Source organism: Pelobates fuscus, chromosome 10 (genome assembly GCF_036172605.1).
Source record: "Pelobates fuscus isolate aPelFus1 chromosome 10, aPelFus1.pri, whole genome shotgun sequence".
NCBI classification, from domain to species: domain Eukaryota; kingdom Metazoa; phylum Chordata; class Amphibia; order Anura; family Pelobatidae; genus Pelobates; species Pelobates fuscus.
In genome coordinates this window covers 108043148-108064208 of record NC_086326.1, presented here as the reverse complement: position 1 = coordinate 108064208, position 21061 = coordinate 108043148, and the positions used below count along the sequence as shown (strand labels likewise).

The 21061-nt window shown below is 42.2% G+C and overlaps 1 protein-coding gene and 1 pseudogene across 1 annotated transcript in view; one reads left to right on the top strand and one right to left on the bottom strand.

The window, feature by feature from the left end:
- SMTNL1 (smoothelin like 1) overlaps nucleotides 1-18454 on the top strand; it is a 37034-nt gene extending 18580 nt beyond the window's left edge. The window contains exons 3-5 of the mRNA XM_063434822.1: nucleotides 8009-8114; nucleotides 14476-14627; nucleotides 16373-18454. Coding sequence (XP_063290892.1) covers nucleotides 8009-8114; nucleotides 14476-14627; nucleotides 16373-16517 — 403 coding nt within the window. The 3' untranslated portion in view covers nucleotides 16518-18454. The remainder of the gene's footprint in view (nucleotides 1-8008; nucleotides 8115-14475; nucleotides 14628-16372) is intronic.
- LOC134575504 (uncharacterized) lies at nucleotides 1337-4628 on the bottom strand (annotated as a pseudogene).
- Nucleotides 18455-21061: the final 2607 nt, after the last annotated feature.

Sequence of the window (21061 nt, the reverse complement as noted above, 5' to 3'; positions counted from 1 at the left end):
GAAACAATAAAATTTGTAATCCACAAGGTTCCTCGTCACTCCGACTGAGTCGTGCGTTTTAACCGGATCTTGCAGGGATTCTCTGGATCTGCTGTAACTTGCCAAGAATCGACTGCTGCTGGTTTAACCCTGGAGTGATGTATCCACGGAGTCACTTCGGCTACTTTTATCGCTGTAGGGGTAGACAAAAGAACAACATAAGGACCTCTCCACTTGGGCCCTAACGGTACATTATTCCACTCTTTAATCCACACTTGGTCTCCTGGGTGGTAACTATGAACTGGGGGATAAATATTCACAGGTAATCTATCTTGTACCCATTTCTGTACCTCCTCCATAGTCTTACCCAACTCTACAACCTGCTGCCGGGTAATTCCTTCTCCCAACTGACTCAAATCCCCCCTTAAGTTACCAAGTACGGGAGGTGGTCGCCCATACATGATTTCAAAAGGAGAGAGGCCCATCCTTCTGGTAGGTGTACTGCGGATTCGCAATAAAGCTATGGGCAAGAGAACGTTCCACTTAAGTTGGGTTTCCTGACACATTTTAGCCAACTGATTCTTAATAGTTCTATTCATTCTCTCTACCTTACCAGAACTCTGGGGTCTATATGCCATATGAAGCCTCCACTTTATACCAAGCATATGAGTCAGTTGTTGTAGGCATTGGTGCACAAAAGCTGGACCATTGTCCGATCCTATAGAGCAGGGTAGTCCATATCGGGGTATTATTTCTCGTAGCAGGAATCTCACAACTTCTCCTGCTTTCTCTGTACGAGTAGGACATGCTTCTACCCAGCCTGAATAGGTACACACAACTACCAGCAGGTAGCGATGTCCACCATATTTAGGCATCACTGTATAGTCAATTTGTAAATCGGACATGGGGAGTCCCCCCATAAACTGGACTCCTGGTGGCTTTACTGGTCCTTGCCTTGCATTATTCTTAGCACACGTTACACATCTTCTTACAATGGCCTGAGTCAAGTTGGACAATCTTGGTATGTAGAAATTTTTTCTGAGAGATTCTTCTGTACTATCTCTTCCAGAATGTGTCCCGTTGTGATAGTTTTGGACAATTTCTACCGCTAGTGATGCTGGAATAACTATTCTTCCATCTTCTAACTGATACCATTTGTTCTCCAAGTACTTTCCAGGTTCAGTCTTTAACCACTCCTCTTCTTGAGCTGCCATTGAGACAGTGGAGTTGGTATAAGAGCAGCTATATGCTCCACATACTCTTGTCTTCCCGATTCAGCGGCACGCTTAGCTGCACTATCTGCCATCCTATTTCCTTTGGTTACATCACCATCTCCTCTCAGATGCGCTCGACAATGTATAATACCGACTTCTTTCGGCTCCCACACTGCTTCCAATAGTTGTAGGATTTCAGCTGCGTACTTGATTTCTTTGCCTTCTGAATTCAATAGTCCTCTTTCTTTATACAAAGCTCCGTGGGCATGAGTGGTTAAAAACGCATACTTGGAGTCCGTGTAGATGTTCACTCTTAAACCTTCAGCCAATTGTAACGCTCGTGTCAGTGCTATCAATTCTGCCTTTTGTGCTGATGTTCCTTTTGCCAGTGGCCGAGCTTCTATCACCTTGTCTATTGTTGTTACTGCATATCCTGCATAGCGGATCCCTTCTTTCACATAACTACTGCCGTCAGTGTAATATTGAACATCGGGGTTCTGGATGGGAAAATCACGAAGATCTGGTCTACTTGAAAATACTTCATCCATTACTTCCAAACAATCATGTTGACTTTCAGTAGGTTGTGGCAAAAGGGTAGCTGGATTTAAGGTATTTACAGTCTCTAAATGCACTCTTGGGTTTTCACACAACATTGCTTGATACTTGGTCATACGGCTGTTACTAAACCAATGATTTCCTTTGTAATCCAACAACGTCTGTACTGCATGTGGGACTCGTACATAAAGTTCTTGACCCAGAGTGAGTTTATCGGCTTCAGCTACTAGCAGGGCGGCTGCAGCTACGGCTCTTAGACAAGGTGGAAGACCGCTGGCCACTGCATCCAGTTGCTTAGACATGTAGGCAACAGGTCTTTGCCATGATCCCAAGTACTGTGTCAATACTCCCACAGCCATTCTTCTTTGCTCATGTACATACAGGTAGAATGGTCGTGTGTGATCAGATAGACCTAATGCTGGGGCACTCATCAAAGCCTTCTTCACATCTTCAAATGCCGTTTGCTGTTCTTGAGTCCATAAGAAGGGGTCGTGCTCTGTACCTTTGATAGCTGCATACAGAGGTTTTGCCAGTATCGCGTAGCTGGGAATCCATATCCTACAGAAGCCTGCTGCCCCCAAGAATTCTCGCACTTGTCTTCTATTCTTGGGTATCGGTATTTGGCACACAGCTTCTTTTCTCTCTGGCCCCATAATTCTTTGGCCTTCAGAGATATGGAATCCCAGATATTTGACAGTTGGCAAACACAACTGAGCCTTCCTTCTAGACACCTTGTATCCTGCCTTCCAGAGAATGTGTAGTAGATCGTGCGTTGCTTGCTGACATATTTCCTTTGTAACTGCTGCTATCAACAAGTCATCTACATATTGTAACAATACACACTCTCCTGGGATGGACTCGAAATCCAGTAGATCTTGACTTAGAGCTGAACCAAATAGGGTAGGTGAATTTTTAAACCCTTGGGGCAGTCTTGTCCAGGTCATTTGGCGTTTTGAGCCCGTCACAGCGTTTTCCCATTGGAAAGCGAAGATACATTGGCTTTCTGCGGCAATTCGGAGGCAAAAGAAGGCATCTTTGAGGTCTAAGACTGTAAAGTAAGTAGCCCCGCCCGGAATTAAAGCAAGCAGGTTATATGGATTGGGCACAACTGGATGTATACTAACAACCGCATCATTGACTGCTCTCAAGTCCTGCACAGGTCGATACTCATCTGTACCGGGCTTTTGAACAGGCAGCAATGGGGTGTTCCAGGGGGAAGTTCAGAATTTTAGGATACCATACCGTATGAACTTATCCAGATAAGATTGGATGTTCTTCTTAGCCTTCTGCGGGATGTGATATTGTCTTAGGCTCACTGGATAAACCCCAAGTTTTAGTTCGATTTTAATAGGTGGAATATTGCGGGCCAGTCCTGGTGGGTTGTTCTCTGCCCAAACTCCTGGTATGTTGAATAGGGATTCATCACTCCTAGGGTTTTGGCTAGTCAACGCTGTATAAAGTCGCCACTCTTCTTCCTTTGGTACGGATAATGTCATAATACCTGAAGGTCCATTAAACTTTAAGGATGTTGTTCCATTTGGTAGGAACGTAATCTGCGTTTGTAACTTGGATAGCATATCACGTCCCAGCAATTGGACTGGACATTCAGGCATATAAAGGAATTGATGTTTTACTACGTGGCCTCCCAATGTACAGAGTCGACTTTTAAGAACCGGTTTTGCAGCACTTCTCCCAGTTGCTCCTATTACAGTAATAGTTCTTCCAGATGGAGGAGCAACTAGGTCAGTCACCACCGAATGTTCAGCACCAGTGTCGATCATGAACGCACTCCTTTTTCCCCCTATTGATACATCGACCATAGGCTCCGCTCGACCAAGGGGGATGGAGCCCGGTCGGTATCAATAGTCCTCCATAACCGTGTCAGCCAATCCCACAAAGTCCCTACCTTCTCTATCGCGGGACCTTTGCGCTGCTGGATAGTACCTATCTTCCCTTACACTTCCTCTGTTCCCATTACTCCCTCTATTACCATTACTCCCTCCGGGGCCTCCTCTACCTCTTGCTCTGCCTCTAAAGTTTCCGTAACCTGCCCTGGTCTCTCTCGTACTGCTCTCTTTGCGGACACTCGTTTCTCCAATGCCCTTCTTCCTTGCAATACGCGCACTGATTCCTACTCAAAGGCTCCCTATTCCATCTACTATCGCCTCTATCTGGACCCCGTCTATCTACGCCTGCGATCGCTACCGCTAGCATATCTGCCTTTTTACGCATCTTGCGCTCTTCCTCTTTCTTTGTCTCTGTTTCCCTGTTCATGTATACTTTATTTGCTACCTCCATTAGTTGGGTAATAGACATTCCTGCAAACCCTTCTAACTTCTGTAGCTTGCGCTTAATATCTCCGTAAGCTTGGCTGACAAAGGCGGAGTTCACCATTCGGGAGTTATCAGCGTCTTCCGGATTAAAGGGGGTATACAAGCGGTATGCCTCCAATAATCGGTCATAAAAGACACTGGGCGCTTCATCACTTTTCTGAATCACCTCAACTGTCTTCGACATATTAATAGCTTTCTTCCCTCCGGCTTTCATGCCAGCAATTATAGCGTCTCTATAGGCTTTGAGTTGAACCATATCAGCGCCATTAACATTCCAATCGGGATCGGTGTTAGGGTAATGTGTTGCAGCCCATGCTGCCGGATTGGCTTGATTTAAAGCACGGGCTCTATCCTCTAGCGCTTTAATGGCCGCTTGATTAATCCTTGTCCTTTCCTCATTATTAAACAATGTCATTAATAACTGCTGGCAATCAGCCCATGTCGGGTTATGTGTCTGAACTATCGAGGTGAACAGATCCGTCATAGCTTGTGGTTTCTCAGTGTACGAGGAGTTGTGGGTCTTCCAATTCAAGAGATCGGTAGTCGTGAACGGGACATATACGAAGACTGGGTCAGCATGTGCCATTTGACCTGCGGCATCGAGATAGGCTGACCCAGGATTCAGACGAAGAGGCATCTGATAATGTTTTAATTGTTGGGTACCGGTCAGTTGTCGGGTTAGTATGGGACTACGTGGAGGGGCGTCAGTTAGAGGTTCCGGTCGGGGGGTAATAGAGCATGAGGATGTGGGAGCTTGATTTTGGGAAAAGTTAGTGAATAGAACACTCCCAGCCGAGCTAGAAGAAGCTTGACCGGAAGTTTGAAGTGGCGCCAAATCAGGATATTCAGATCTAATGGGGGTTGGTCCTGGTTCCGGAAGGGGAGGTTTAGTACGAGGGGGGGTGGATTCTGTACTGGAGGAGGAAGCGGAAGTGGATGAAGGCAATGAGGGGAGGGGTATAGAATTTCCTGCACTCGCGTCACCTCTTCCTGTAGGGAAGTAAGGGGGCGGCAAAGGGATCTCGGACTCAGGGGGCGTGTCCAAAATGGGCCTAACCACAGTCCTAGTGGACAAACAAGTCCTTGCCACCATGAGGCGACATTGCTCCTCGTGGCATATCTGAATCCATTTTGGCGAGTCGTTTACGGCCTGTCTCCAACAATCAATATATGGAAACTGCCCATAAAGTTCAGGCCTACCTGACACAGCCACGTGTACACGCTGTATCAGGGTTGGATCCAAACTACCACGTGGCGGCCATGCCGCAACCAAAGTAGGCCACTCCCTAGTGCACAAGGTGACCAAACGTACAGGAGACATTTTAACCCCAAAATCACATGTTTTGAATCCCTTTTTAAAATGCTTTACCATACAACCTAAGGGATCCAAAATCGTTGACTCCGACGCGCCCATACTTATCAATGGAACGTCGTAGACAACGAATACTATGCACGCGTTCTATTCAAAAGTCACACCCGTTTCCTCTGGCAACAGCACCACGTGGTACGGTTACCAAGTGAAACGTACACAATAACACAATAAACACTCAGGGAATTCCCGTACACACACAGCTGTTACACCAGTCACTAAATAATCAATATTATGCCCTTTGGCGAAACTATACAGTCACCCACGCTATAATTCTCTATATATGAATTACCCGTCTATAACACACCCCAGTAACATCGTCTTTTACAAATAGCGGTTACAGTACGGTTAGCATAGGTCAAAGCACAATTTAAGGTCACAATACAATCATTAGTGGTTATGGTGTTAAACATGCAATAGACGACAATGATTAGTACTTATATACAGTGTCAGTAAATATACAGGGTTATGGTACCGTGCACTATGATACAGCAACACACTATTAACACTCTCGCTAGACGGCTGAGCTCGCGCTATCTAACAAGATATACACTTTACTAACAATCTTTAACACATATACAATCCCAACTAAACTATTGGCCAGTACCTTGAATGGACTACCTAAAACTATATACACCCGTTTTGGTTAGCCACACTGCCCAAGCACCACATATAGCGAACTAGAGGACCGAATTTACACAGACGCCTCTTAGTCTATTACTCTATCAAAAATCTAGTGGGTTCCAAATTTACACGCCTTCCCACTTAGCCAAGATAGGTTGAGAGCTAGCGAACCGAATTTACACAGACGCCGCTTAGTCTCCCGGTCCCTCCGACCTAGCGAACGTAATATACACCCTAGAACGCTAGTCTAGACAAGACACCGGTGTCCGGCTAGGGCTATTTACACCAGAACCCCGCCTGACTCCAAACCAAATCAAACGGTCTTACTAAAGAGCGTTCGATTGAGCGGTGCGCCTTCGCTCCTTCCCTCCGACAGAGGGGGCAGATTCCATACACAGATTTAAACCCCTTTTGGGCCTACCGCACAATCGGTATACCCCTAGTGGGTCTGCCGTCTAAAACAGCAGTTGTCTTACCTCCTCGTTCCTGAACCTGAGTTCACACTCATCGACGGGGACACCCCAGCACTTCTTACGTAGAGGCCGATGATCTCCTGGACAACAGACCAGTGGCGCCGAGACGAAGGGAGGTCCACGCAGAAGTTCAGGGGTGCAGCCGTAGAGAACGTGGGCAAAGATAGACCGTCTCACGCCTCTGCCTCTCAGCTACCGTTGAACGATGAGCTTCCCGGCCAATGCACCAAATGATACCGGAGAAACTGACGGAAGCCAAGCACAGAGAGATGGACACAGGTTTCTTCAGGAAGGAAGAGATTCTTTATTGGATCACCGATCGGGACTCAGAGGGACTAGTGTCACCAAAATACAGCAAGTTCTGAGCCCCGGACAATAGTGCAGGCTCCTTATATAGGCACATAACTCCTCCCATATTAAGCTCCACCCGCACATTCTCTTGACCAATCAATACAAATAAGAATTAACTTCCTGCTTGACCGCATGGCCTGTCCAGCACAATGGAGGAGGGGAATACTATATCCTGTATTCTTGCACATGCTCCGTACACTACTGATCGTATCTTGCCTCGTGCAACCAACTGATCGATACGTCAGCATATGCACGTACACATGCCACGTGGTAATCTCGGCCTACTAAATTTATTTTTACCGAGAGTCCACCACACTTTCTTTACAAGTAATATTTTTATTTTTTATTTTGCTTTATTTCATTTATTTTTTATCTTTATTTTTGCTTTCAATTGTCATTAACCCTGTTTGTCTTAATTCCTTTCCTATAGAGCTTAATGATTTACATTTGTTAGTTCACCTAAAATTTTAAGCAACTTTCAGCTGAAAGGAAAAGGCTTGTGGCAAAGAATCGGTCAAACTTTTTTTTTTTTTTTTTTATCTTTGAACAAATTCCCACGAAAAAAATCTGTTTACATGTCTAAGAAAAACCTCTCTACTGAAGTGAAATCTATGCAGCCTACCAGATTTTGATATGTATCTCAAAATTAATCTTTTTCATTATACATCTGAATTTATTTATTAGTGGTGTTATTCATTAGTGGTGAACTGAAAACTAAATTGCAAAATGTAGGCCTCAATTTAAAATTGTTGGATTCGTTTTTCAAATAAGTTAATATTTGTAAAAAAAAGTTTACAATTATTTAATATTTTTGAGAGATATTTTAATACTTTAATATTTTGATGTGGTTTTTATATGTGATATTTTTTTTAATATTTTTCTATTTAACAAAAAAATATTATAAAAGTTAATCAAGGCCTTGGCTGGAAAAAGTTGCATTGAATCTTACTTTGCAACTCTTACTTTACTTGCAGTAAATTTAGAAATTTTGCTTTCCATTCACCACAATTTACTGTGAATAAACACAATACAATTATGCATTTCTGGGGTTAGTAAAGAAAAGTCTGTTAAAGTCTGCATGTGAAGTTTGCTAATACAGGTGCCTTACAGGGTGGCTACATCAGGTGTTCGTGTCCAGAGATCGACAAGTTGTGGAGCAAGTGCGGTGAAGAACATGTTACTGGATTGGTGCCGGGCAAAAACAAGAGACCATCAGGTGAGAAAGAGAGTTTGTAGATACATTAATAACAAAATTATTAAAGTGAGTTTATCACTTTTACAGGGACACTCCAGGCATTTTATGGATTTGGCCTTATTAATATGCTGTATTCTCTGCATACAACACCGATTTTTCAAATGTAATCTTTGATATTTTTGATATATTTGTAAATAAATGTAACACGGATGTACAGAAGCCTGGATAAACTTTGCTTCACAACCATTGACTCTTTCATACAAAAAAAGGTGAAGAAAAAGACCCTGGAGGGTCGAAACGCGTTGTGCTAGCTGCTGTGTCAGCAATTTCTGCTTTTATTATTTTATACCAAATAAATGTTTATTTTAACACTTCACCTTACCTGGTTCCTGAGTAGTGATGTACCGAACTGTTCGCTGGCGAATAGTTCCCGGCGAACATAGCGTGTTCGCGTTCGCCACGGTGGGCGAACACATGCGCGGTTCGATCCGCCCCCTATTCGTCATCATTGAGTAAACTTTGACCCTGTGCCTCACGGTCAGCAGACACATTCCAGCAAATTAGCAGCAGACCCTCCCTTCCAGACCCTCCCACCTCCTGTACAGCATCCATTTTAGATTCATTCTGAAGCTGCATTCTTAGATAGAGAAGGGAAAGTGTAGCTGCTGCTCATTTGATAGGGAAATTGATAGCTAGGCTAGGGTATTCAGTGTCCACTACAGTCCTGAAGGACTCATCTGATCTCTGCTGTAAGGACAGCACCCCAAAAAGCCCTTTTTAGGGCTAGAACATCAGTCTGCTTTTTGTTTTTTTGTTTTTTCTGTGTAATGTAATTGCAGTTACCTGCCTGCCAGCTTCTGTGTCAGGCTCACAGTGGATACTGTACCCACTTGCCCAGTGCCACCACTCATATCTGGTGTCACAATAGCTTAAGCTTGCATTTAAAAACAAAAAAAATGTTTTCACTGTAATAGATTGAATAGCAGTTAGTTGTCTGCAAGCGTCTGGGTGTCAGGCCTTCAGCGTGTACTCTGCCAACCTCTGCCAGTGTACTTTGCCACTCATATCTGGTGTCATTATAGCGTGCCTTTAAAAAGAAAAAGTTTTTCACTGTAAGCTAATAGCAGTCAGTGTCCTTAAAGCGGGTGTCAGGGGGGAACAGTTCCTATTCTGCTCTGTGTCAGTGTGTATCAGGGATCCTTAGGATAGGTATCAAGCCATACCTGCCAAGTGACCCTATGTAGGGTAAACAGTCCCTATTCTGCTCTGTGTCAGTGTGTATCAGGGTCTCTGAGGACAGGTGTCAATCCATATGTCAAGGTGTCAATATGTCATATTTCAGGTGTCAATCCATATCCATTGTGATTTAGGAATGTTAGGTGATTTCTGCCCTTTATGGATTAAAACCAGACTCTGCATCAACTGTGTAATTTTCCATGGGAGTTTTGCCATGGATCCCCCTCAGGCATGCCACAGTCCAGGTGTTAGTCCCCTTGAAACAACGTTTCCATCACTTTTGTGGCCAGAAAGAGTCCCTGTGGGTTTTCATTCGCCTGCCCATTGAAGTCAATGGCGGTTTGCCCGGTTTGCCGGTTCGCGAACGTTTGCGGCAATTCGCGTTCGCCGTTCGCGAACCGAAAATGTTGTGTTCGCTACATCACTATTCCTGAGTTCCTGCTAAGAAAAACTTATTGCAAACATCTAAGAGGAGGATCAGATCCAGTGTATCCCTTGGTGGATGAAATACCTTTACAGTCCAGAGCCTAACTTATGTGGCTCTGGAAAGTGTGAGTGAACCTTTTTTATTCTCCACATATTGTAAATAGGTTTCAACAGTATACACTATGTTGTTTTCTTGTATATATTATATATAGGGTCCACAGTTACTGTCTGTTGCTGAAAATAGGACCTATACAAGATTTTAAAGATAAAATATTCCACTGTTTGTGCGCTTTCACCTTTTTTTTTTCTGTTCACTATATCTCTCATTTGGTGTAATAAGTGACTGTACACCGAGGTGTTTTTAAGCTGCACCAGTTGTAGTATTTTGTGTATAGCGCCCTTTTCCCTTCTATTGTGTATTTCTCAATTTGATTTGTTTGCATGAAATCAGATTTCAGATTTCCATTTTCTGCTAGACTTTTTTTAAAAATTATATATCAATAATGGTGACTTCTGAAGATAAATAATTTTAAAAATTTTGTTTTTTCTCTATCAGATTCAAACAAATTAAATTAAGGTCATAGGTGTTTTAGTATTAGCAGTGAATAAATGCCAACCAGAAAAGGTAGATTACCATCTGAGACTCAGCCAAAGCTAATCACTTAATCATATAATCAGGGCTTATTTCAGGACAAACTCATAGGAACCTCATTCCAGGTTCTTTTTGGAATTTGCCAGATAAGATAAAGCTCAGTCAGTCACAATCTTTTTTTCTGCAAATATAGGAAAGACAAGCTTTAGCAAGTTCTACAGCACTAATGCTGAATTATAATATATTGACCTTTCACAAAGAACAATAAACCCATGAGTAATCAAGAAATGGTTATTGTTAGCATATAGGGGGTGTCTGTAACAATTATTGTATACATCATCAAAGGGGAACTGTTTTTATTTCCATATTTTTTAGCATTATGTCTACCTATTCCTTACATTTTGCTTTTAAAAAAGGACAAAAAAAAGTGTTGAACTTTACTATAATTTCTTTTCACACCTCAAAAATACATATTGTATATGCCACTCACTTCTATGAGTCATACTAGTCCATCAAACATTTGGTGGCAAAGTGGTGTCCTCAGCTTATTATTTTTCTCATACAAAGTTATTTATGAGCTGCATTTTTTAAACAGAGCCAAGACATTACTAGATATTATTTTTGATTTCTCATAAGTAAAACTAGCTTATTGAGCAATTGCATTGAAGTGCATGCGAAGGTTGTGAGATTCATTTAGTAGGTGTAATAAAGTAAAGATGTTGAGAGATGGAACATCGAAAAATAAACATTGGTTCTTATCTGCTGCCTGTCACAGCATGTGTTTCAATGTTATTATTATCCCATTGAAATCAGGAATGCCATTCTAGGAAGCCTATTATCAGATTAAAGATGATGTATTACCAAGACAATACGCACACTGAGTGTCTTTACAGGCTATTCAAAGTACTCTAGTAGTTCACTGTTTCTATAAAGGGAACCGGTCATGACTTATGCTACTTTAGCGCTATTTTTTTTTTTTTTTTTTTTTTAATCTGTCTTTTATTGAGGCATTAGTTAATTGGGGTACAGAATAAAAGAGGGGGTGTACAGTTTCATACAGCTTGGGGTCACGTCAATACAGTACATCATCTCTCATGAGAAACTGCCTCATTTTATATTTTTAAGCATTCAATAAAATTACGAACACGAGGAAAGCATTTATAATAAAGTGGAGAGCCTTAAGCAGGTCACCAAAGCCTCTCTATGAGGTCAAAACAAAGGTTATATACGCAACTTGGATAGGTCGTGTAAAACAGGCTAAACATTGTTAAAGATAAGGTTGCTTTGGTGATAGTCAAGAGTAGGGTGCATGCTGGACATGGTTCAACTGCGAATACCTATGTGGTATCTGTTTAGGTATATGCTAGGTATTATGCAGTTGGCCCCGTGGAAATGCTAGTCGCTTACATAGGAGGTACACATGTTTTTAGGATTGGCCCTGGGAGTCTGGCCTGTAGTTAAGTATACGTAAAATACATATCATGCTATGCAGAGGCCAATGAGTGAGTGGTCGGGAGGCAAGGAAGACATACCAAGGGGAGCAAACAGGCATCCTACGCTAGTACGAGTTGCTGAATACATGTTTAAATACAAGCTAGATATGGGGGCTAGATAACCTGGCTCCTTAGACTCGTACAGCCTCACATGTGTGTTGTTGGTAGGGCAGGGAAGCTAAGACCGGCACCTTGTGTCCGGTACAGGTGAAACTTCGTTAGATTTCGCCCAGCGTCAAAGGTTATGAGGGGGCCAACAGGGTAAGCAAAAATGATAGTCTCGTCTTTTGGTATGGGCAAAGAAATTATACATGCTTGGTGCTGCAGGCTGCCCAGTGTTGCATGCCCATATGTCCCGATGAGCGAAGTTCCCGCCTGCTGCGTCCCAAGGTATGTGCGGCATGTCTAGCGGTCGGACCAAGGCAATGTGCAGTGATGTTGCGTCCGGCTGTTCCGGAGATTTAGGCACAAGTCCAGGTTACGTGGTATTACCCCCCCCCCCCTGCTCGTCTGCACGCTCCACCGGGTACGTTGTTGTGTTTCGAGGTGGATTCCGTCCGTCTTCCATTTTCCCATGTGTTGTGGTAGCACTACGTCCGGACGCCACTAGCCTGAGGCCTGAGGCCTTTGTAGGCGCTCGCGCCCTTATGCCATTGATCCCATCAGCAGGATCGTGGGCCCTGGGTGTCGATCCTCATCTTCTCCCAGGGTGTATGGCAGGCAGTAGAGGGGTTCCTCTCGTTGAGCGCCCAGCTCAGAAGAAGGGCGAGCGGCCTCGTGGGCAGCCCCATCCATGTGAGCTGTGCATCGAGCAGGGTCTGCGGGGCTTTGCGCCCGGTGAGTCTCTGGGCTTGGGTACCTCGTTGTGGTGTGAGTTGCAGCCTCGTGTGCCATGTCAGGATGTGTCTGCTCTCTGGCTCGGGCTCAGCAGGTTATTCCTCGCCCATGTGGTCTCCGCCATCTTGGCCTTGGGCCTGCACGGTGGTCTGGTAGTGCCTCCGATCTCAGTTTGGGGCATGGACCGGGATCACCCCCCCGGTCCGGTGGGGGGGGGGTACAGGGCCGGAACCGCCATTATGTTTCATGTATGACATGCTCCGTTGGGCGGGATAGTGGAGCGGCGGCCGTCCACTCCACTCACCGCCAGGCTGGATCCCGTGAAATGCTTCAGGGAAACCCCCTCCGGGGGACTAGAGCTCCGGGAGCAAGCCTCTCCCCGGCTCCGGTAGCTTGTCTGTGTTGCTGGTCACAGTTGTTGGTCGCCTGGGTCCGTGAGAATCACGATTTATAGCGTGGGGAAGCCATACTATGCAGGAGCTGCTCTTCCCTGCGACCGCTCGGCTCGGCGGTCCGGCCCCGCCCCCCTACTTTAGCGCTATTTTAAAGAGTTTTGTTTTGGTAGCAAATATATAGTTTGGGAGAAAAATCCTATTTATCTCAATTGAAGGACACTCAATGCCGAGGAATTAAGATACAGGCGGGGGCAGACTAGACCTCCCATAGGAGATTACTTGGTTCTCCACCCATAGACACCACAGCTTTTGCATTGTGGTTGCTATGGTAACTGCCTAGACATCACTGCTAGCGCTGGCTAGGGAGTATAGGAATGGAGTGATGTGGCATCACTCTGTTCAACAAAGCCAACAAAACATCATGGAGTATGTTTGCCCTGCTTGGGAAAGTAGACTGGGGGTGGTTGTTATAGAAGTGAACCCCCTCCCCCCCATCATATTCACTGAAGCATACAACAGCTAATTTAATTATTTAAAAACAATCTATGCTTTATTATATGATATCATAGGTAGTTCCTGTTTGAAAAATTACTACGAGAAAACAAGGTGAAACAGAATAGAAAAACTATAAAGAGCACTAAGGAAAATACTAACTTGAATAAATGGTTAGATTTCACATCAGCTTTACGGGGCATTACACAGTGTGTGTCACATTTGGAATCTCACTACAAGATTCTATACAGATGGTATCTCACTCCCTCCAGGCGTTTTAAGCTGCAATTGTCTCCTACCAACAAGTGTTGGAGTAAGTGTGGTCAGGTGGGTTATCTTTTGCCAGACGCTGTGGACATGCCCTAAATTGAAGTCTTACTGGGATGACATTCTTATTTTGAATAGACTTATTGATGACTTCATAATCACACTAACACCTGAACTATGTTTGTTCAAAAAGATTCCTGACAATTCACCTAAGCACAAACGCATCATTTTAGGACATATTCTCATCTCAGCCACTATGGCTCTACCACGTCACTGGAAATCTCCTGTATTTCCTGATATTAGGAAAGTTATTAACCTATTGTTTGAAAATATGAGATGTGAACCTATGCTTAGAGCACCATCTAACACACTTGGCCTTCTTAGACATGAATGGGATATCAAAGAAAAAGACATCAGAAAGAGGTACAACATACATTCCACGTTGGGAAACACATTTTATAACATTTTGCACCATGATACCCTATTATTGATGTATTAATATTTTACTACTACCGGGTAATTGTTTATACCATTATACCACGGTTTGTTTGCTGTATCAGTATTAAACTTTTTAATAAAAACTGTTTGAAAAGAAAACACTAACTTGTGTTTCTCTCCTTTCGCATTTTACTTTTATCTACAAGGGTGTTGAAATACAGAATTTCTCCAGCAGTTGGAGCAGTGGCCTTGCTTTCTGCGCACTCATCCATGCCTTCTTCCCAGATGCCTTTGATTATGATTCTCTTGACCCAAAGAACAGAAGAGGGAACTTTCAACTTGCATTCAGCACTGCAGAGTAAGGGTGGTGTCCTGGGGAGAAGACTTGGGGTTGTAGAAGAGATGACACAAGAGATGATTAGGGAGGCAGTTCCAATCATTGCTAATATGGGAAGTTTGTACGTAAAGGGATACTATACAAAGCTGTATTCCTGGCACTATTGCAGCACTAAGTTCAAAAGGGACACTATATCCAGACCATTTCAATGAGCTGAAGTGGTCTGGGTGCCTACAGTGTCCCTTTAACTACTGTAATAGAAAAAGATTTAACAGTTAATTTAAAACAGTCTTTGGAGCCGTCTATGAACCTGAACCCATGCATACCTTAGTCCTACTCCTAATCCCTATACTACCCTAACATACAACACTACACATTAACTCCTACATTACCTTAACAGACTACACTACATATTAACCACTACATTACTCGAACATGCTTCACTATCACTAAAAGTTGACCCTTACATTGTATTAACACTAAACATTAACACTGCACTTATTACCCCTGCTGTTCCCTAATACTAACTACTAACCCGAACACTTCTTTACCATGTACACTATCCCTAACACTAACCTAAAAATGTAATTTGAAAGATCCATTATGGTGAAACATGTAGTTGGGTAATACAATGTGGTTCTGGATATAAATATAAACCACATTGTCAGTGGTGAATGGGTCTCATTACTTTTTAATATAACTTGTGTACAAGGGAGTACAGTCACTTAACAGTGTTCAAATTCACCCTCCACTTGTAAACCTTCCATACCAAAATAAATATTAAGTATTATATGAAGTGAAGGAGATTTTACTTAATAAACTCTGCAAAATAAAGCAGCTAGCCAGCTAATAAGTTAGTAGGTACAGAGTTCCAGCCCTGTCAAACAATACCTTTGATCCTCACCTCCCCTTTTCATTGAGCATGTCACAGATACAAAAAAAAATAAAGTAATTTTACTGTTTTGTTGCTAGTCTGGTATTTTCAATTCAAGTCCGTTATTGTGCGTTGTATGCAGATCGACCAATAAGTAACTCATATTAATTCACCGTTTAATGGCCTCTGTTAATGCAGTCAAGACTGGACTACCAACTACCAGAAAACACACTCAAGGTTACTTTTGAAACTGAGCATTCAAGGTGAATTCGAAGTGAATTTCAAATTTAATGCCAAATTAGTCAACGTGAAAGCTTAGCTGGCTTACAGAATGTTTCCAGTTTGGCTATTTTGAACTTGCATTTTAAATTCACCTTGAATTCTCACTTTAGTGAATCACCCTGAAAGTCTTTGTTTGGTGTTCCTGGTCAGACTGTTTTCAGATGGTGTAAACAAAACATTGTGTCCCCATGGCACCTGAGGCCCAGCCTCCTACTCATCCCCTTCTTTTAATACCATTCATTGACTGAGCACATCAACTGGCCTGGCATGCTCACCCAATGAATGGCGAAGAAAGTATGGATGAAAATTGTCTTACAATCTTAGCAACAGGATGGAGTTGGGTGGTGGGTGCCTCAGAGTTTTGCTCGAAAACAGATTGTCCGAAAACTAGGGATAGTTAGCACCATACCCACTAAAGCCACTATTTAATTAGTAATGTATTATCTCTTATCAAACTCTGCTTCTCATCCTGTTTATATTTTTTTTTATTAAAAATGTTTCCTCCTTTCTGTTTTTTCTCTCTCATTTTCTGTTTTTCTTTCTTTCTGTTCACTGTAGTCCCTTGTTACTACTATTATTACTTTACAACTTTTCTATTTTCTCTCTCCAGACAACTTGCTGACTGTCCACCACTGTTGGACGTAGAGGACATGGTGCATATGAAGGTTCCGGACTCTAAATGTGTTTACACCTATGTGCAAGAACTGTACCGCAGCCTAGTCAGTAAAGGCCTTGTGAAGACTAAGAAGGCCTGAACCAAGCACTGATTTTAAATGTTCCTATAGGTGTTGACTAAGAAGTTCCTGATCATTTTTAAAAACAGTGGACTCAGATTAAAAACAAAAAAAAGTGAATTTATAAACATTATCTAACAAATAAGCTACAATTACATAGTACTACAATGCATCATATGCACACCATTATTCTATGCCTTATGTACACTATGCATTATATATACAAAATGCAACATGAAACACAGAATCTAAATATTGGAATTTGCATTGCAAACATACTACACAAAAACTGATATTATATTCATATATTAAAAATGCTGAGTAGATCATATTACCAGAGATATATTTATTTTTAGTAAATAGAAAATTAGTTTTCCTGTGTCCACAACAGAAAAATTGTAGATATAAATAAATAATATAATTCTCTCGGCTATACAAGGCAGCATTACATTTTGGGGTAATACCTCCCCTACCAACTGATAGAATCGGAAGAAAAAACCCAAAAGCAGATAAGAAACCCTTACAGAAGACCTCTAGTCTTTTTTTTCTGTCCATTCAGCAGGTCTGGTCAGGGAACCAACCTTTCTTTTTTTATCTTTTGGTTCAACCCGCTCCTTTTTTTGTACAGTGCTTAAACTTTTCTTGCTGAAAATCCCAGATGACATGCAGGTGACATCCTGAAATTTTTTCTTAGTGGCTATAGAATTCAGTCTGCACTGACCACTGTCATAGTAGCATTATGTTGATAGGTATTGGCAAATAGTCTCACCAAGCTGTGTGTAGCTGCGGTGATATGAACAGTGCCTCCCTCCCGCTCCCCGCACCCTAAGTATCCTTAGAGATTTCATGGCTGTTAATGTTTATTGTGTTTAACCTAATTTATTTAATGTGCCTTTACTTCACTGGGGTTCTAGGTTTTCTGTCAGTTGTGGGTCAGTCCAGATAGTACCTCCACCAGATATTCTCACCTACATTAAGTAGTCTGTGTAGCAAGCTATTAAGGAGGCATCAGGAAATCTAATGAGGAGGGAGGTCCAGAAGATGAATTCATCTTCATCCTATGATAAGTGTGAGGCATCTAAGACAAGGAATATTCAAGACTTGGAGTCAGATAGCAATTTCTCAGCTGTGTTAAAATTTTCATATTTACCATAAGTTTCTTTTCTCAGCTATTACGTGACATCATTATGTTCCCACACATGTTTGTCTAGTAATTAAACAGGGGTTCCTCTGTTTCCGGTTCCTTCCTATAAAGACTTTGGTTTTCATCCTATAAGCTGAGAGGAAAGTAGCTGCCTATAAGTCTAATGCCGTGAAATAGCCAGGAACGAAAATAACAGCAAGTATGACGAAAAGTTTCTGTTTATCCATGGCATTAGACCCTAGCCCATAATAACATCATATACTCACTAAATACACTTAGACTCGTTGCATTCTTTATATAGCATGCCTAATATATGCACTTTGCACATGTCCATAAGAACATAGAACTTCCCATTCACAAGCATGTACATTATGAAAAATGGGAGCACCTTCAGAAGTTTTGTCTATAGCTGTGCCCCAGTAAATACATCATTTTGACCGGCATTAGGTTAATTTCATAATTAAAATAGCCCAGATAAAAAATCCAAACATAATCACTTTATAGTCTTATAAACCATTCTTCTTTGTAACTGATTCTACTTGCTTTAAAATCTTTCACTATCTGCTTGCCAGGGGCATTCTGATTCTTATATTGGAGGATGATGAATTTAATAGCAAGACATGATACTGTGTTTATCCTAGGTTCTATGGAAGAACTCCTAACCAAGGCGTGGGTGTGGACTTAATTTTACTATCACCCTCTGATATAGCCTGGTGTGTTAAACATAGCTACACTGCAGGGAAAGAACGGCTATTTTATTTTTATTTTGTCTTCAAAAAAGTTTTATTCTAAAATAAACATTCAATTATATCATTATGCTAGTCTGTATATGTATCCATCTATAACACATTTTTTTAGAGATGTAGTCAACTATACAATTTCATTCAATGACAAATAATTGCTCACATTTTGTTGTTTTTCATTCATAACCCCCCAAAAAAGCAGTACTAAAGATGTATTAGCATCAAAGTAATTTATTAAATATAATGGGAGGGCTACAATTGTCTGAGACGTTTCAGCCACACCGAGTCTTCCGAGGGCTCACAGTAGAAAGTTGCAAACCTGGATTATGTGCCTATTTCTTTATAAAGGATTTAAAAAGTGGATGAAAATATGGATGAATGCACTACTTCAATCCCCAGCTACATTGTGTACAAAGGCAATTTTAATTCTGTGGATCATCAGTTCTCCCCAAACTTTATTTGGGTCCCACAAAAAAATATTATTTTTTTGATTGGTACCTCTTTATATAAAGATAAACAAAATGTGTTTACCTGCAAAAAAAAAGTATTTATTCATCTATTACCTGTTTATGAGATTTAAAGGGGACCATTTACTTTCCATGGTTTTTAATATTCTGTATACGTATCTCCTATATAAAGCACTGAAAGCAACTATCTATTTCTGAGCTCTGGAAACTAACATTAAATGTACAAATCTATACTAGAGTATTTATCTCCATCCTGCATGTTGGTTCCATGTCAATCATCATTGTAAATGTTGACCTATTCTTGGCCTTTGTGAAAAGGAAGAAACAAAAATTATGTCTCTGCTCTCCTTTTCATTTCCATTATGTGCTCCGCAATGAACTGGATTGTGATTTCTCATAGTTACATAGCTGAAAAGAGACTTGCGTCCATCAAGTTCAGCCTTCCTCACACCTGTTTTTTGCTGTTGATCCAAAAGGCAAAAAAAAAAAAACCCAGTTTGAAGCACAATTTTGCAACAAGCTAGGACAAAAAATTCCTTCTTGACCCCAGAATGGTAGTCAGATTTATCCTTGAATCAAGCACATATTACCCTACATTGAAAGATTATATCCTTGAATATTCTGTCTTTGCAAGTATGCATCTAGTAGCTGTTTGAACATCTGTATGGACTCTGATAAAACCACTTCTTCAGGCAGAGAATTCCACATCCTGATTGTTCTTACAGTAAAAAAAACCTTTCCTTTGCCTTAGACGAAATCTTCTTTCTTCCAGTCTAAACGCATGGCCTCGTGTCCTATGTAAAGTCCGGTTTGTGAATAGATTTCCACACAATGGTTTGTATTGGCCCCGAATATATTTGTATAATTTGTATTTCACTTCTTTTAAACTTTTATATACATTTAAAAGAAAATGGAGCACACCAGAGGAATACGTAATCTTAAAGTTTTCTCAGTGATGTATTTTCCAGATAAGTAACAGTTTCCAATCAACGACAGCATCTACTCTTTCTTCCAGCATGCTGAGTGGTGCTTCTTATTTTATTGAACCAAACTCTATATGGGAACAGTGAATTGTTTATATAAGTTAATTCTATATCACTGTTATTAATGAGAAACAAGAGTCAAAAAGTGGACTACACAATTAGTAATGCAAGTTTTCATTTATAAAATAAGGTTAAAAAGTAAAATGTATTTATACTAGTAAAAATGGTCTTATAAGAACATTATAGAAATATTTACAGTGTGGTTATAATGGCTGGTACTGTATTAAGGCAAATAGGCATTCACTTGGAGCACCAGCACAAAGATGGCCATGAATGGCCCAGCACTAGAGTTGAGAAGAAATTAAGTGACTTTGTGGAATGGGCCTAAGGAATAGAGATACACAACTTTACACATTTACAGCTAGGAGTGACAAGCAGAGAGAAGAGGGGAATGTAGCCCCATGTAGCCAAAGCGCAGCTAAGCGAAAAAAGGCCTTGACAGGGGTCAGGAGGCGGGCATAGGAGGAAGCAAGGAAGGAATGGAGTTATGGGTAAGTAGGCTTGGCTATTTAAATAGGCATCCATTTTAAATCATTCACTTTTAATTTCCTACCTGGCTGAGTTTGTGTATACTCCTGTGTCCACGAATTTGGCTTGGTGGGTCTTTTGTTTTTTCTCCTTTCTGCAGGGACGATGAATGACATGGAGAAGCTGTTGGAGGGGATCCGGTCGGCGGCTCGAGTACGTGGCGTGGACTGGCTGCGGGCCCAACTTGGACTGGCCCTGGCGGGAGCAGCGGATCCGGAGGGCGGCAGAGGTCGTCCTGTGCGGGCCTGGAGGCTGCCGAGAAGGCTGAGCCCGGGCGTGGGGTCCGGTTGGGACAGAGTCGGAAGCCGCGTGGCGGCAGGTCCAGGCCGCAAAGGACCCGGTAGCTGCATGGTCGAGGCCACACCTCCCGGAGCGCTACCGGGGCATCGGAGGAGCGGCTGCCCGGGAGGTGGACGGTGCGGCTCCCAGTTCGGGGAGGGCTGCGCCTGGAGCGGGGGCCACGGAGGACATCGGGCGGCCCCGTGGATCCGAAGATGGCGTGGGGTTGACAGGGAGGGTGAATGTGCCGGCTGATCCCTATACTTGTCTGAGTTAATAAAAGAGATTTCTAATCCCTACATATTTGGCAGCCAAGTATAGGGATCAGCCGGCACATGCACCCTACCTGTCATCCCATATA